The 17,639-nt window shown below is 48.0% G+C and overlaps 1 protein-coding gene across 1 annotated transcript in view; it reads left to right on the forward strand.

Moving 5' to 3' along the window:
- The first annotated feature begins 6,049 nt into the window (after positions 1–6,049).
- Positions 6,050–17,639, forward strand: part of RAF1 (Raf-1 proto-oncogene, serine/threonine kinase) — a 60,851-nt gene continuing 49,261 nt past the window's right edge. Inside the window, exons 1-3 of the mRNA XM_019536978.1 lie at positions 6,050–6,060; positions 8,048–8,280; positions 16,438–16,550. Of these exons, the coding sequence (XP_019392523.1) occupies positions 8,074–8,280; positions 16,438–16,550 (320 nt within the window). The 5' untranslated portion in view covers positions 6,050–6,060; positions 8,048–8,073. The remainder of the gene's footprint in view (positions 6,061–8,047; positions 8,281–16,437; positions 16,551–17,639) is intronic.

The raw sequence follows: 17,639 nt of genomic DNA on the forward strand, positions 1-17,639 counted from the left end.
TGTGCTCTTTACAATGACAGCTTTTATATAAAACATACCTTCTTTAAAAGATAGTAGGATATCAGTTATAATTGAAGCTAGCCAGACCGATACAGAACTCTCCTATTCATTTTAATATAGATGCTTAAATTATGATTACTTAAATACAGAACATAAGGATAGAAGGACAACTGAAGGTACCCAGTATGTTTAACAAACCATTCATTTCAACTTGTTCCATGGGAGGTTGTGTCCAGAAAGCATACATAGCATCAAAAGAGAATGATTTAAAAACTAAAAGATGCAAGTGGGACAGCAAAATTTATTGCCATCTTAGTCTAAACTAGAGGTCTTGACTAATACAGCAAGAGGTGGTCTAAAGATTCCAAAAAAAAAAAAGTTTATATAGCTATAGCCTGGGTAAAAGTTACAGTAGTAGGGCGCATCTGGACGAGTGCGCGCGTGCCTCTTGCAGCGTCTCAAGCCCCTTTGAGATGCTGCAGGAGGCACGTGGGGGAACAAAAAAATGTTCCCTGCGCTGCAAACTTGCAGCACAGGGCAAAATTAGACCCCTAGATAGAGGGGTGAAACAGTACTCCAGGGGAAAAAAGCAGGGCAGGGCACGGTCCCAGATGGTGAGCTGAGGCAACCAGAAGCTTGGTCCTCCACAACAACACTCTGGTAGCCAGCTAGATCATCTCTGTGGTTCTCCTTTTCCTTGGTGCTGAAGCAAGCTGCCTGCTCCTGTGGGGCAGGCAGCCGTGCAAGCTGCAGGGACCTCGACCTGGCTCCCTACTGGTAAGTAGAGGGTTGTGGGGCTGTGGGAGGGGACAGTGGGGGAGGCCCCACCCAGCCCCTTTGTTTCCCCTGACCTCCTGTTGATTCCTCCAGCTCCCTGGTTGCTCTCCTAGCTCCTCCTCCCCCACAGTCACCGGCAGTAGCAGCAGCCTCCAAGGCTGGAGATGAGGAGGAGAATGAGTAGGAGACTGGAGACAGCAGGGGAACGTCTCCAGCTCATCTTCAGGGGCTCGTTTCCAGCCTCCTGCTCATCCTCCTGCTCATCTCCAGCCTTCCAAGGCAAGGCTGGAGATGAGCGGTGGGGCTGGGGAGGGAGCTGTAGCCCCTGGACAGGGGGAGGGGGGCTGGGACCCTGCAGGCAGGGTAGTTCATGTGCTGTGTTTGGCAGGGGGCTGTGCCCTGGGGGAGGGAAGGGGGACCTGCCCCTTCTCAGTAGCCCCTACACCCACATTCCCCCCACACCTACACACACACCCACCCTCCTTCTCACGCCCCTCCTGCAAACCCCACATCCCCCCCATCACACTGTGTGATAAAGAAACCAAAAACAAACATAGATACTTAGGATTTATTTTATAATGATGATAGAGACACTGGTAGGATCCAGATTGCTTTAACATTGTAAATATAGCAAGCCCCAAGTAGCCCCTTGCAGGCTGGAACACTGCAAGCCTGCATGGGGAAATCCAGCATTTCCCATGTTGCTGTTCCAGGTAATTGATTTCTGGATAGTCTGTGTTCTGTTGTACTGACAATGCAGATAAAAACAGTGAGAAGACAGGTCACGTAGAACCCATCATGGAAAGGAATGGGGGACCCTGATCTTGTATAGGGAATGAGTATACAGAGATCTTGATATGAATGGGGAGCATGGGGAACTTTATTATAGGCTCAGGAGAAATACAAGTGTCTCTGAAATAGAAGGGTATACACAGGGTGTCACATGAGTATTTTAGGGGGGGCAAGAAGTAGAGGAATTCAAGGAGGCCTTACCGTGTGCAATGAGTGTGGCTTACAGGAGCAACAAACTTTATAGTTACCCCAATTGAAATGAAACACAATTAACAAAAACATATGAAACGCTGTAGGATCTTCAGATTGGATGGAAAGGCATTTGTTACTTGAGGGTCCCAAGCCCAGGGTTTGTTTCATTAGTGAATCTGAGGAAAAGTACCACGTGCAGTACAGAATCCCTCACTTCCCTTCTTTTTTCCTGTAATCTTGGCTCTTTTTTTCCCAAGTTCTGACGCTGTTGGATTATGAAATCTAGTCATCTCAGTGTCTCGTGGTTGCAGAATACAATAGATTTCCAGTAATTATAGGAAAGAGGTTCCAAAGAACCAGTGAAGCAAAGATTGAGACTGAATGATCATGCTTTTTCAAATTTTTTTTTTTAGAGATAATTATACATGGAGTGGGCCAAGAAAAATGTACACACGACTTACCGTTCAGAAAACTGCATAAAAAATGGCTGTATTGTAGTATAGCTGCTGGTGGTGTAAGTGTGATGGTACAGGAAGTGTATGAGACGAACGGGGGTGTTTTGTTATCTTTTGTTGTACTAACTGTATAGTTGGGAGAGGTGTTGAACAAGCTGTAAGCCATCAGTTGCCCTTACTCATTTTTCCCAACTACACTGTTGGTCTTGTTATCGCAAAATGGATCTTTCCATTATCTCTGTAGCTAACGTATTATGATGCATCTCTTTCTGTGATGCTTTTTCACTTTGAAAAATTGAAATTAGAACCTAACGTTTCTCCCGTACTTTGAATTGTTACATGTAGAACTGGTTTTTTTAGGACTGGCATTTGTGTGTAGTACCTTTTGACTCTGAGCACCAGAATGTTCAATTCAAAGGGGAGATGAAATACAAAAGCTCTCACTTCAGCTATTATAAATGGACTGCCACTGCAAAACTGCAGATGAAAAGTTGGATTACAGATTAATAGTTTGTGGGTAAACAAACTGGAATGTATGTCACATCTTGTTTGTGTAGTTCATCCTTGCCTGCATCTAATCTAACTGCAGGTAAAAGATGTGTACTATATACAAATAACTGTATATTTCTACTTTTAAGACTCACTTTTGCTGCTACTTTTTGTTAAATGTGGATTGGTAGTGCTGTCTATCACTTTATTTCTTATGAGAAAGTTGGTTCTGAGTTGCATTTCACTTTAAGACACGGTTCTCAGGAACCAATTGTCATAAGTCCGAGGACTGCTTGTACACTTAATTTTTGGTTTCAGACTTTGCACTGGCTTAGTTCTGAATGAGGCGCGTGCTTTAATTTTAGATGGAAATTACATCAGAAATGCCATTATTGGAAAAGCATATATCATTATATGCCCTTATTTTTAGTGCATGCAATATGCTGGTTTAAAGAGATACAGAGATGCATCCAAATGGTGGTCCAGGCAGTGGAAGAAACATAACTGAGTTTGCTCTAATTGTTGAGAACTTTTGTTATGTATTGGTAGCAAATGTGTTGTGATGCTGTCTAAATGTTAAATATATTTTATAGTATAAGTAGTTCATACTTGATGTCATGTGAAAGTGCTTCAGGTCAACTGATAAGGAATTATACAAGTTATTGTACTGTTTCCAGGTGGCATTCTGTTTTTAAAGACCAGTAAATATCAGGGGGTACTGATAAACTGTTTTGTGCAACTGTTAACATCTGCATGATTTCTAGGATTCTGTGGTCGGAAGGGACCTGGGAGATCACTGGGTCTGACCCCCTGCTTTGGGCAGGAAAGAGCTCTGGGGTTAAGTGATCTGGGGTTATCTTCTTGAACACCTCCAAAACAGGGGAAAGCACCATCTCCCTTGGAAGCCCATTCCATATTTTAGCAACCCCCACCATAAAGAATTTCTTCCTTATGTCCAATCTAAATCTGTTCTTCAGTTTGTGGCCATTATTTCTGGTAACCCTGAGGGGCACCCTGGTAAACCGAGTGCCCCTTATTCCCTGCTGGCTTCCCCCTCCCCATGAGTTTTTTTGGAGAAAGCCAGAAGATCGCATCTCAGCCTTCTCTTGCAGAGGCTGAAAAGATTCAGGTCCCTCAGTCTGTCTTCATAGGGTCTTGCCTGCAGGTCCTCAGCCGTATGAGTAGCCCTCCTCTGGACCCTCTCGAGGTTATCCACTTCCCTCTTGAAGTGTGATACCCAAAACTGGATGCAGTACTCCATCTGCGGCCTCACCAATGCAGCATAGAGGGGAATTATCACTTCCCTAGACCTGCTGGTGATGCACCTGCTGATGCAAGAAAGAGTGCAGTTAGCTTTGCTTATTACCTTGTTACACTGGCAGCTCATGTTCATTTTTGCATCAACCAGGACACCGAAATCTCTTTCCACTGTTGTGTTACTCAGAATTGTACCTCCCAGTCTATAGGTATTGGAGATTCTTTCTCCCCAGGTGCAGCACCTTGCATTTATCCTTGTTAAATTGCATCCTGTTCTGATCTGCCCACTTCCCCAGTCTGTCCAGATCTGCCTGAATTTGCTTCCTGGCCTCCAGTGTGTTAACTGTACCCCATAGTTTAGTGTCCTCTGTGAATTTGGACAAGGTGCTTTCAACACCTTCATCCAAATCACTGACGAAGATATTAAACAGCACTGGTCCAAGGACAGAGCCTTGGGGGACACCACTGCCCACATCGCTCCAGGGAGAAACTGACCCATCCACCACCGCTCTCTGGGTGTGTCCCGTGATCCAGCTTTTTACCCACCTTACTGTGAAAAAAATCCATATCACAGCTACTCAGTTTGCTCATAAGAATTGGGTGCAACACTGTGTCAAAAAACTTTTTAAAATCCAGGTAAATAATATCTACTTCTACTCCTGCATCTAAGCACTTTGTGACCTTGTCATAAAAAGAAACCAGGTTAGTCAGGCAGGATCTGCCTGCTATAAACCTATGCTTATTGCCCCTTACCATACTATGGCTTGCTGGCCCCCTGCAAATGTGATTCTTTTTTTTTTTTTTTTCCGCCCCTAAAGTCTTGCCAAGAATAGAGGTGAGGCTAACTGGCCTATAATTACCTGGGTCCTCCTTCCTCACCTTCTTGAAAGTAGGGACCACATTTGCCCTTTTTCAGTCCTCTGGGACCTGTCCCGAGTGCTCGAACAGTTACACCAGTGGTTTTGCTGTGACATGACCCAGTTGCTTTAGTACCCTTGGGTGAAGATTGTCGGGGCCTGCCAACCTAAATATGTTCAGCCCTTCCAAGTGCTCCTTCACTAGGTCAGTGCTAACCATTGGTGGATTGCTATTACTCACGCTCCAGACTAAAGACTCACTGGGAGTATTTGTATCCGTGTCCAGGAAAATGGAAGCAAAGAAATTATTTAAGAGTTCTGCTTGGTCCATCCTATTGGTTATGAGTTGCCCTAGTCCATTCTGTAGCAGCCCTATGTTACCCTGCACCTTCTTCCTGCTCCCTACATACTTAAAGAAGGACTTTTTGTTATCCTTAATCTTTGTTGCCCACTTGAGTTCTGTAACTGCATTGGCCTTCCTTACTGCTTCCCTGCAAGTGTGAGCCAAGCAGCTATACTCCTCCTTGGTGGCTGCCCCTTGCTTCCACAGCCTATATGCCTCTTTTTTTCATCTGAAGGCTCTCCTGGATTTCCTTGTTCAGCTAAGAAGGTTTTTGGGCTCTCTTGCCTCCCTTTGTGTGTACTGGGATGGTACCCCTCTGCACCTGTAGGATCAGTCCCTTGAGGAACTTGCACCCTTCTTGGACTCCCAACTCACAGAAGTGATTTCCCCTCAGGCCTGCCCTAACTAATCTTTAAGCTCATTGAAGTTGGCCTTCTGGAAGTCTAGCACTACTAGTTGTCTTTTTTACCTTATGCTGGATAGTGAATCCTATCAACTGGTGGTCACTATCCCCTAGGTTACCTTGTACCTGATTCTGTAATGATACAAATATAGCAATGCTGATTCAACTTTAAAACCTGCTTCATGTAGGGACGGTTCGGGTTTTAGCTAATTTATATATCCACAAGATCATAAAGACATTATGGTATAGTAGATGACTGGGGGCTTCTGTGCAGTAGTGGCAGCAGCTCCCCTATCTCTTTTAAAAGAGATGAAATGCATGTTTGGCCGTTAGGAACATAAATACTGATTAAAAAAATATTAATTTGACTTGTTATAGTTGCACCAGTTAAAGGATTAATTGGTATGGCAGTCTCTGACCTGGCCCACGTGGGGCTGCTCTGGCCCAGCCTGTTGGGCATCCTGAGCATGAGCGGGGCACTTCCAGCCCCCTGAGGTGTGATGGATTCAGTGGCTCCATGAGGCCTGAGCTCCCCAGGGCTGCACCTTGCAGTGAGCCAGGTGGGCAGATTCTCTCTGGGTGCAGGTGGGGTGGGAGCATGCCAATTGGTTGAGCCTGGGGGAGCTGCCCCACACCTTCTTACCTCCACGTTGTCCCTGCCAGGCCCTGCAGCTGTAGGTCTGGCTGGGTGGTGTGTTTGGGCACCACCAACAGTGGCAGCTGCAGCAACAGGAGGCATTGCATCTGGGATGCTTGTAGCAGGTGATGGGGAGACTGCAAGCAGCTGCACCTGGGTCTGTGTAACCTAGCTATAGGTAGTAGTCACTCTCCCTTCCCCCTTTCCTTCTTGCTCCTCTCTTTCTCCCACCTGCTGCCTTCTGTTTTTGTTGGGGTGCCACACAGCTTCCCTTTCCCTCCCCTTCCCTGCTAAACAATAACCGGTTATCACTGGGCTTATCAGTTAAACCAGGGAATGGCAACCCCTGGCACATGTCCCAACTTGTGGCACATAGAGACATTTTTTTATTGCACACCAGAAGGTGCGTGAAGAATTTTTTATTTTATTTTATATTAAAACAGGCTCTCTGGAGCAGCCACAGGTCCCAACACCACAGCGGGCAGTGGGGGGCAGAGTCAGGAGACCACAGGCAGGGACGCTGTCTGTATTCTGTTGACCCTGCCCCTGTCCCTGGGCTGTGTCATCCAGCCTGGCCTGATTTCTGGAGGGGAGCCATGGTGGTGTGGGGGCAGGGGCGGGGTGCTGAACAGCAGGCTCCCAGCAGGTGGGCAAGCCCTGGGCCCAGGCAGATGCATGCTTTGTCCCACTTGGGCGGGGGCAGCACTGGGGCTTGGTGCTCAGGGCGGGGTCCAGGCGGCACAGGGAGAAGTAGGTGCAGGGGGGAGGTGCCATAGGCAGGCCAGCTTGGCCAGCACCTTGGGAAGGCAGGGGCTGGATGGGAAGTGTGGCTACTATGGGCCTCTGTGGGCTCAGGCCACGGTAGGCAGGCGGGGGTGCCCAGTGGCACCTGAGGCGGGGCCTGGCCCTGCCCATGCAACTCTCTGGTGATGAAACACAGCTACTCTCCGCATGAGTGGACACTGCCTGGCCAGGGCAGGGTGCCAGGCTTGGGGAGGTTCCCAGTTCTGGGTTTGGCCTCCCTGCACGCCAGGCACAGCACAAGGTGGGTGGAGCCACCCCAGGTGCAAGGGTCCAGCCGTGACAGCTGCCTTGACCCCAGGAACTGCTGCCATGGCTGCCCCAGCCTGCCTGGGCCTTGTTCTGGCCCCTCTGCTGCCATCCACCAGGTGGTACGCGCAGCAGCCACTGGCACTAAGCCTGGCTGGGGTCTGGAGATCAAAGGGACAGCAGTGGGGGGGGCTATGGCCACCCCAAAATTTGCCTTGATACTCCCTCCACCCTCGCATAGCCATACTTCCAGTGGTGCCCGGACCACTGCTGCCCACCCTGCTCTGAGCTCAGCCCCTGCAGCTGGCTGATGGGTGGGCTGTGGGCCAAGGCCTCAGTGAGCCACGTTGCAGCCTGAGCACCAGCTTCCTAAAGAAGCACAGGGGCTGCGACAGGCCCAGGGCATTGTTGGGCTCGACTTGGTCCTGCGGCCCAGCAGCCCAGCCCTGTGTCTGCATGCGTGTCTAGTTTTGTGTGCATGCGTAGTATATTAAGTTTTATTTATTGTCACCAGGTTTACGGTTTTTAGAAAACCTGGTATTTACTAAAACTTCGATTATTAATGATATTAATATGTAGTGTGTTCTGTGATGTACTTCCTGCCCCGGTTCTGTTTTTCTAGCATTCTGGCACCTTACAAGCTAGACATTGAGGTTTTTTCTGCATTTCCGGCAAAAACTTTGTCTACCCCTGGATTAAACAATTAATCATTTAACTATTCTCATCCCTGTTGTCCATACCCATTGTTTAAAATTGACACTGAAGATGTAACGTTTTTCCTGTGTTTTATTGCAGATTTTGTTACTGCTTAAACTGTATCAATGGAGCATATTCAGGGAGCTTGGAAGACCATCAGTAATGGTTTTGGATTCAAGGATTCTGTCTTTGATGGATCGAACTGTATTTCGCCCACTATTGTTCAGCAGTTTGGTTATCAGCGCCGAGCGTCTGATGATGGCAAACTCTCAGACACCTCCAAGACTAGCAGTACTATTCGGGTTTTTTTGCCTAACAAGCAACGCACGGTGGTAAGTTTGACTTATTTCAGTATTATTTAACATTTCTATTGCTAAAAGTTTTTCCATGCCTAGATGAGTCACCATCTGTTTAATGCTAAAGGCTGTAGTAATATTATTTTTAAAATAACAGAGTTTTTACTGTACTACTATCTGGCATCCATGGGGAATGAGGGGTGCTGGTTAGTCAAATATGCTGGTTATCTGAGAGTTTATCTTCAGCGGGTTGGAGACACCTTTGCTGGTGTACCAGGGCTTTCACTCCCTGGCATCAGTGTGCCGGGGGAGGCGGGGGGGCCCCCGTGCGGGCTGCTTTGCCCTGGGCTGTGTTCCTCAAGGAGGAAGTGGGACTTGGCAAAACTGGAAGACCCATGATCGTAACAACAGAGGCCGGTTAATGAAGCATTCTGGATGGTGAAGTGCTGGATAATACAGCTTTTACTGTAATATAGAATGTAGTAATACTGTTTGAAAAATAAAAGGTTCTAACGTGGGCCATTTACAATCAAATACGTAAGGATAAAGACATTTCAGGAATAGGCTAACCTAACCTGCAATACAGGTATCTATTGGTGATGTGTAGGGGGTGCATGTGCATCTCCTGATACTGGTGGTGCACCCCCTGAAAGACGTACTGCTGACATTTGCCTGCAGCACCGGTGGGAGGTCACTGCTCTCCACCTTCTTTCCCCCCACTTGCCGCTGACACTGCTGGTGGTGCCTGCTGGTGGTCGCTGACTGCCAGTTGGCACTTGCCAGCTGCCGCCGCACCCCCACCCCCCTCTGCTGCTACCTATGGGCAGTTGCCATGCCCCCCCCCGCCCCCCAGCCTCTGGGAACACGCTTCATTCATGCAGGTGTCTGTTCCTCTGTGAAATCTAGAATATAAGGTGATTTTAATATAGGTTTGATCTGTACTGATGTCTGCAATGTAATACAGTGATAAGGGGCTAACCTTGAATTTCTTTCCTTGGAAGCTGCAAGAAAAATTATCAAAACTTTTAACAAGACTGCTTGAAATCCTAATTTGTACCTTCCCTTCCTTCAAGGTAATGCTAATTGCAATAGAAGTGTTGAATGCCTGGCCTAGGGGTCAGATCTAGCCACCAGTACTGTTATCCACCTTGCAGAGGCCATGGGGAGCCCCACAGGTTGTGAACCTGCACATTAGGTTGGGCACATTATGGGGTGCAGGGCCTGATCCCTGTGTGCTGGGCCAGAAGGCACCATTCATTTGGCCTGGAGGGTCAAAGCTTTGAGCACTGCTAGTCTACAGTGCTATCACTGAGCAGTCTTCCTGTGTAGGTCAAATAAAAAACAAACAGACCCTGTTCAACAGAAAAAATAGTACATTTAAAGAAAATAAATAATTAATTGGGTCAGAAGTTCCTTTCACATGCACTTGCTGCTGTAAGCATGATGAAATATTCTGGTCTGACAGAGTTGCTTAATATGCCATGAACCAACTACGCGATGATTCAGTAAGCCTATTGTTGCATACTGCACTTTTACTGCACTTTTATGCCAATCCTTATAAGTGAGTTGTAATACAGCTCAACCCCACCCACCCTCAACAGTCCTTTTAATGTATTAAATTGCCTCAAATTTTCTCTGAGAATTTTTTTTTTGCTTCTACATTGCTAGGAAAATAGCAACCTAAATGTTGAGAATTAATCTAAGAGCCACCAAATGGAACATACAGCCCAAAACCTGTTTTGGGTCTAAATGCTTGATTTACTTAAATATAGAACTGTCTTTATTTATAAGTAAGTAGTATCTAGTAATCTTTGGAGTTTTTTTTAAAGGGGAGGGGCTATCCAAATGTGACTGTGGATTGTTGTTGCATTCATCAGACAATTTCTACAACTGATTAAGTCATCTCAAAACAAAAGAATAAAATGACACTTGCTGAATTTAGAATACTGCCTAAAAAGTCTATATATCATTCACTCTTCCTCTTAGCTTCATTTCTGGCCAAGCTCAAGAGGCATATTTAGCTTAAAGGTCAGAGGCATAATTTCTGAGCCTCTCACTGATCATGTAGTGTAGGGGCTGAACCTTCCAACAGTCATCTACTATTTTTGACTTACGTGATTCGCACATAAAGAAGACATTTTTAATTCAGCCTTTCTACTCCTATACCACAGTTTAAACCTACCAACCTGGGCCATAAGCAAAAAGATCTTTTAAAGACTCAGTCTGTACAAGTTTTGTGCCCTTTGAGGAGCAGAATATGCATCCTTTCTGGGGAAGTGATGATTGTACTCTGCTACTGCAGCTTCTTTGGTTCTATTCAGTTTTCAGAAGATAGGGAGACATTTAAAACATTTGAGCATGTTTCAGTTGCTTGAAACTTCATATGGTCCATGGCACTTGCAACCTATTGGGGAAGCAAAATTGAAAATGATATCCAGTAAATAGTATGGTGCTCAATATAGGGTGTTGATGGGGAGGTGGGGGGAGTAGTCAAAAGAACATCTACTCCTAGTTATTCTCACTTGGGGTACCCCAAGATCATTTTAAGGGTGTGGCACAATATTATCACTGTTAGATGTTCAAACACCTACATGTGATTCATGAGATAAATCTGGAGACTTCAGATAGGAATCCACTGTGTCCAAATCATTCCAACCTGTTATGAGTTCTTTGCAACAAAGTAATGGCCCTATTTTTCCATAGTAAAAAAAGAGCAAAAGCTAAAAGCTGGTATTTTGAGGGGTTCCTTGAATTGAAAAAGGTTGAAAGGCACTGTTTTAGTTTGCCAGTTTTCACAGGAGCCTGGGTGGTTCAAGGACATGCAGTCACTACTGAATCAGACTTACAACCAGCCTTTATTTTGTTTTGTAAACTGATCCTGAGTAGTCGTTTGGTAGGTTGATAATGGAGAATAAAGCATCCTGCTATTTACAATCTGCCTATATCAAAGGGGCTGTATTCTTTTATAATCTCAGTATATCAGAAAACACAGGAAGATCCCAAACCATTTTCAAAGCAAAATAAAATAAATGGAGATAGTATGCAAGAAGTGAAAGGAAAAAAGGAGGAAGCTTGTGACTGGGAGAGGGATGCTGGAAAGGGGGCTAGGTATTAGAATAAATGATAGGATGAAGGTGGTGGGCAGTACCTCTAGTTGCATCTGAGCCTGTTTCTGTGGAAATGGGATTTTGAGGGTCTTTGAGCCACTCTGCCTACACCCCATGTGGTAACTGGGATGCAGGGGGAGAAGTTTTGCCACGTGTGCAGTGAGTATGATCTCCTCCAGCTTTCCTCATGCATATACTGCAGCTTCTGGGCATTTGTCACTCCTATGATGTCTCTTTCGTTCAGTATTTGGGAAACTCTTGCCCCTTTTTGTATACATGTACCACCAAGTACTGAGAGAGATGAAGACTTGAGAACAAATATGCCTGATGCATTTGACAAGCTTTTGTTTGTTGACATTGGGGTAGAGAGATGTATATAAAGAATTTGGGCACAGCATTTGTTTCCGGCTCTGTTAAAATCAATTGGACATTTTTCATGTAGCTAGGAGTATCATGGTGTGCTATTTCACACCTCCTTGAAAACCCTTTTCTCTTTAAAAGTCATCTCTTCCAACTGCCTGGATACCCACAGGTTGATTGTTTACTTTGAAATTTGGTGTGCCTCATGAAGATCAATATAATGTTGTTGATCCAAAATTGGGGGGCATTTGAGCTAGGCAGGGACTTCTCTGTAGCACTACATTTTATAGTGCTACATGTGACATGTACATTGCACTATAACGCAATGGGAGGGTCTCTGTTGCCCAGCCTCCCACAGTGCTCGGTCTGCTGCCCTGTCCCTGCAGAGTGAGATAACAGCATTTGCCAGCCCCGAGAGGGAGAGTAGGGGAAAGTTTGCTGGTGCAGGATGAGGTGGGGGTCAGGAAGGCAGGCGGCCATGTTTGCTGTCATTGAGCCCTGGGGATCTGTACATGCTTGTGCCCCTGTAGGGGTGGTGGTAGGCTGTCATTGCATGGGTTCACTGACAGGTGCCTCTCATGAGCCAAGGTGGTAAAGAGCTGCAGGGCTGAGCAGCTCAGTTATTGTCCTGGCTAGAAAGCGTGCCTCTGAAAGCGTTTCTAGCACTCCAGCCTGTTCACAGCAGCAATTTAAAGTGCTGTGGCAACTGTTGATTTGTCCAGGACTCTTATCTGTGATTTCTTTTATCAACCTTGTTAGTAGAGTTAGCATGACCCTAATCTTCATTCCTCTGTAACAATGTACAGGATTAGTGCAGTGCTACTTGGCAGCTGCACAATTTCCTTTCCCTAGGCATAACTTACATAACTCCCACAAATAGCATTTTTTCCTGATTAAAATTAAAAATGCAGTGACCAAAAAGCATTGTTAATACAGAGTTAAGATTGCCTGATGGGGTGTTGTGTCTTACAAAGACATTAACCAAATACATTTGCAGATCAGTGGCCGGATATGGCCATATCTTACAGTCTGTCTCTGCCTTTAACCTGTATTGGATAAGACTTTGTAGACCTGTCCTGAAGTCAGACATGTGACCTGCCTTCCCAGAAGGAACTTCGTATCTGCTAAATCTCACAACTTATTTTCTCTTATGCATGCAATACCATGCAACTCAGGGGTGTGCAGTTATTTCAGTTGGAGGGCCGCTTAAATTTTGGTGAGATGTCAGGGGCCAAAAGGGTAGCCCTGCCCCTTGACAGGTATCCCACCCCCTGGTCACCATCTTATGACCAGAAGTCCCACCCCCTGACCTTTGCCACTGGAAGTGTCTTCCCTTGCCCAGGAAGTATGCCTTTTAGGAGGTGGTGGGGAAGGGAGAGTTGCTTGTATATTGTGTGGAGGGTTGGGGGAGTGTGTGATTGGTGTTTGTTGGGGGTGTGTGGCTGAGGTGAAATGTGTGGGACTGTTGGGGGAGTGTCTGTGTCTGGAGGGGTGCAGGATGTATGTTTGGGGTATAGGGGACAGTGTTGGATGTGTGTGGTTATGGTGGAGTGATGAGGTACTTGGGAGAGTGTGGAGGTTGGGGGCTGGAGTGTGTGGCTGGGGTGTGAGGGACATTGCGAGTGTGTGTGGTTATGATGGGGGGTGCATGTGTGGGGTGTGGGTAGGTTGGGTGTGCACATGTGGGGCTTCCTCCCCGCCTATTCCTTTGACATGGCTGAGCCCAGCCCTTCTGTAGGAACGGGGAGGGGGATCAGCGCTGCCAGCTTGGCTCGCAGCACACTGCAAAGGGCAGGACAGCAGCTTCCACAGGCAGGCAGTAAGAGAAGCCCCTAGAATGGGAGAGGGGCAGGGAGCTGAGCCTGGTGCTGCTGGCCCTCTTGGTCTGTCCCACACCTGCCCGGTGGGACTGCAGCTGAGCCTACACTGGCTCCTGCTGCTGCTTCCATCCCATGTGCCTGCCTAGTGGGGCCACACTAAATGCATGCTGGCTTTTGCTGCTGCTCCCACCCCACCTGTCTGTCCCATGCCTGCCTGGTGGGGCTTTGTGAGCAGCCAAGCTCCTTCATGCCCCCACTCCACCCACGCACTCCCTTGCCCAGCTATGCATGAGCAGAACTGAAGTGAACTGCAGACAGAGCCCACCCCACTCCTGTCAGTGCTGCAGGTTCCCCTCCCTACCTGCTGCCCAAAGCGCTGTGGCAGAGACAGAATTAGGAGTTGCTGGAGGCTGAGGGAGCCCCCAGCAGTTCCCTGGGCAGCTGCAGTAGCAGCAGCAACAGCCCTGCCCTGAAGCTGTGCCTACTGGCTGAGGTTGGCAACTTTGGCAGGGGAGGCTGGGAGCACAGCATATGCTGCCCCAGATGATCATGGGTGGGACTTGGCCCCATGCGTAGCACAGCAGGGGCAGCCACTGGTGAGGCTGGATACAACCAATAGGTGGGTTCTTGCCCGCAGGCCGGATCCAGTCAGCTGGCAGGCTGGATCTGGCCTGCAGCCCGAATTTTGTCCACCCTAATCTAACTCTGTACTTCCCAGTTATGTCTTAAGCTACCTCATCTCACAATTCACAGCTGTAATTGCACAGGCAAGAATACCCTGCACTTGTCTGCTGACACAATATGCAGAAGACAGTTGAAGCAAAGGAAATGGATTTAAGGTTTGAGCTATGTCTTTTGAGGAGATAGACTCCCTCTCTTCAACTCCTGTTAGACTGCTCCAATGTAACTGTAGTAGGGTGGCCTCCTCAGGTTCTTGCCAGCTGCACTGCTTCTGGGGTAACCGATTGCTTTGCTCTCCTGCCACACCTTGATGGAAAAATATGAGAGGAGTTACAAAGGCAAGAGGCTATCCATTACTCACCCTGCTGACAAGGGCCTAATACCTGCTCCGACCTCCCCTCCCATGGGTCCCATGCCTTGCAGATGTTTCTCTGATATTACTGCTCTGGCCTATGGCCAGAGCAAACTGGGCACACAATTATAGCTCTTTCCACAGCCCCGGAGAGCCACTCGCACGCTACCCCTCTCTCACCAGGGATCCGCTCACTCCGCTGGCCTCATCCAGCCTCTTTCATACTGTCCTCTCTCAGGGGCCACACTCATGCCGCCCAGCCTCACCTGGCTTCAGGCTTGGTGCTCCTTGCCTTGGTCAGCCCTGGCACAGTCTGTTGGATATCTCCGGCTAGCCTAACCTGATCATTGACTGAGAGATTGTATGACTGTAGGCCTATTTTGCTCCTAGCCCCTCCCCGGGCTGCTATACCCCCACTGGGCTTCCTCACTCACCCTCACACAGGATCCCTTCTCCAGGCTGAGCTCTGCCTCAGGGCTCCTGAACTGAGCCCTGGGCTCCCCCTGCTCGCTAGATTACCACCAGGGATGTGGGGCTAGGGTTAAGTGCCCCGACCCGCCTTTCACCTGGCAGGTAACTGGCCTGGCATTTCCTGGTGGCTCCCATTCCACTAGGAGCCCCACCAGACCACCCTTCCCTAATGGGTGCAGTTTTACATCTTACCCAGGACAAGGGGTTACCTCCTCCCCATAGTTCCTGCCAATGGCAACACGTAGGGGGTGCATGGGGGTGCACATGCACCCTCTGAGAGCACTAGTACACCCCCTGACAAGTTGTGCTGGCTACTTAGGCAATGGGCAGGGGGGGTCAGGCGGGAGTGCCAGTGGGGGCCCCTCCCCCGCCGTGAGTGCTGGCTGGGGAGTGGGAGTGGGATGGGCTGGGAGGGGATCCTCCCTGGTCAGCGAGATTGGTCATGGTGGGGCATGTGCCCCCTGCCCCAGCTAAGGAGGCACCAGTTGCCTCATTCCTTCCTGCAGCAAACTGCAGCCCAGTTTATATCCCTGGGCCAAAAAGACTACCCTCATCAGGCACCTGGCAGCTGCCTGTTTGCTGCTCTTAGTGGCGGGCACCAAAGGTGCCCTGCCACAGAAACCATCTATTGTTCAGCACAGGGGTGGGCATTTACTTTGGGCAGAGGGCTGCTTACTGAATTCTGACAAGCCATCAAGGGCTGCATGACAGGCAGCCAGGGGCAGATTAATATTTATTTTCTAACTTTTTATGGGCTCTGTGGGCCAGATGAAATGGCCTGGTGGGCTGCATCTGGCCTGCAGGCCGCATTTTGCCCACCCCTGGTTCAGCTGTATCTAACACACAGTGAACTCAGCTCAGGTTACATGCAGATAATTCTTATTGGTCAGTGCCACCTTAGGGAGGGGGAAAGAATTTAATATCATAGTAGGTATGCATCTTAACTCTTCTTGACTTTTCAGAAATGTGTGCATTTTTCCCCCTTTTCCTTCCCACAGCAAACTTGGAGAAGAACATGAAACTATGAGTTACCACTGGGTAGCCACAACTCCATTAATCTTTGAGTCACTGAATTAATAAAGTAATCCTTTATGGTAGTGGTATATAGTATGTGGTGTGTCTCTTTTTATGCAGAACATGAGGATCTGAATTTTTAACCCTTTGATATTCTTCTCTGTTTTAAATTACAGGCAACCCTCACTATTTGGGGGGGGGGGGATACGTTCTTGTATCCCCTGTGAATGGCAAAATCCCCAAATAAGGCACTGTGTTCATGAATGCAGTGTCCCCGGCAGCTGTGGGAGGGGGACAGTTCCAGTGGCATTCATAAATATTTGAAACCACGAATGCCAAACCCACGAATAGTGAGGGTTTCCTGTATAACATTTTCTTTAATTCACAGGTGAATGTGCGAAATGGAACGACTCTCCATGATTGTCTTATGAAGGCCCTCAAAGTAAGAGGCTTGCAGTCAGAATGCTGTGCAGTTTTTCGGCTTCTTAATGAACAAAAAGGGTAAGACTCATCACTCAGAATATTTTAAATTTACTTAGGCTCATCATCCTAAGCAGTAGCGGTGCATCAATAAAGGTTTTTTTGGGCCAGTATTGATGGCTGATTAACGAGTCATATTGGCCAATACGATCTGATTCCCGATATGCAAGCCTGGCAGCTTGGAGAGCAGTATCTGGCCGGTAATTCTGATGGGGAGGGGCATGGAGGTGCAGATCGAGGGCCCCACAGTGAGGGAGGGAGTGGGGCTAGGGCAGGGGCAGGCACTGCCCAGTTGGGGAAAAGTGGGTGTGGGAAGGAGCTGCTGCGGGGGTGGAGCGGGGCATTAGGGTTGACGGGTGCCCCACCCCCTGGTTGCTATCTTGGGACTGAAAGTCCCATCCCCAACCTCTAACCTTTGCCACCAGAAGTCCCTCCCTTTGCCCCTGGAAGTACTCCTTTGGAGAAGAGGGTTTGCCATCTTAGAACGAGGGGAAAATAAATTATACTAAAAATTGAACACCCATAATAATATATTTTTAATTTAATTAATATATATATATTTTTGTCCTGACTAGTGTCTGTGCTGTATATGTGGAAATAATTTCATAATAGCTCAAAATGCAGTCTTACTCTTGTATAGTGTGTGGGGTGTCAGGGAGGTGTGAGTGGGTATGGGGGGGTTTGTGTGTGTGTGTACAGTATTTGTGGGGTGTGTGATTGTGTGTGGGGGGGAGGGTGTGGCTGTGGGGTTTGCAGGAAGGGTTTGAGGGTAAGTGGGGTGTGCATGAGAGATCCCTGCATGCTACCCTTCTGAGCTGGTCAGTACCTGCGCCTACTCCGCAACAGCCTAGAGCCCAAGTACCCTGCACCACCTTTCCACTACCACCAGCAGTGTGCAGCCCCAGTGCACCCTGCACCTGCTCTTCACTGCCCATCCGTGGTGTGTCCTACTGCCCTTGGGCATGCAGCAGTAGCGGCCGGGACCAGCGCATGCAGCCGTGACCCTGCATGCCCCGTGCTGGCTTCAGGCTCACCTGTCTTGCCTGCCACTTCTGCACCATGTGGCTCCCAGCTGCATGGCTGGACCTCAGGACTCAGCAAGAGCCAGCC

The sequence above is a fragment of the Crocodylus porosus genome, unplaced genomic scaffold (assembly GCF_001723895.1).
Source record: "Crocodylus porosus isolate Cpor-Errol unplaced genomic scaffold, CroPor_comp1, whole genome shotgun sequence".
NCBI classification, from domain to species: domain Eukaryota; kingdom Metazoa; phylum Chordata; order Crocodylia; family Crocodylidae; genus Crocodylus; species Crocodylus porosus.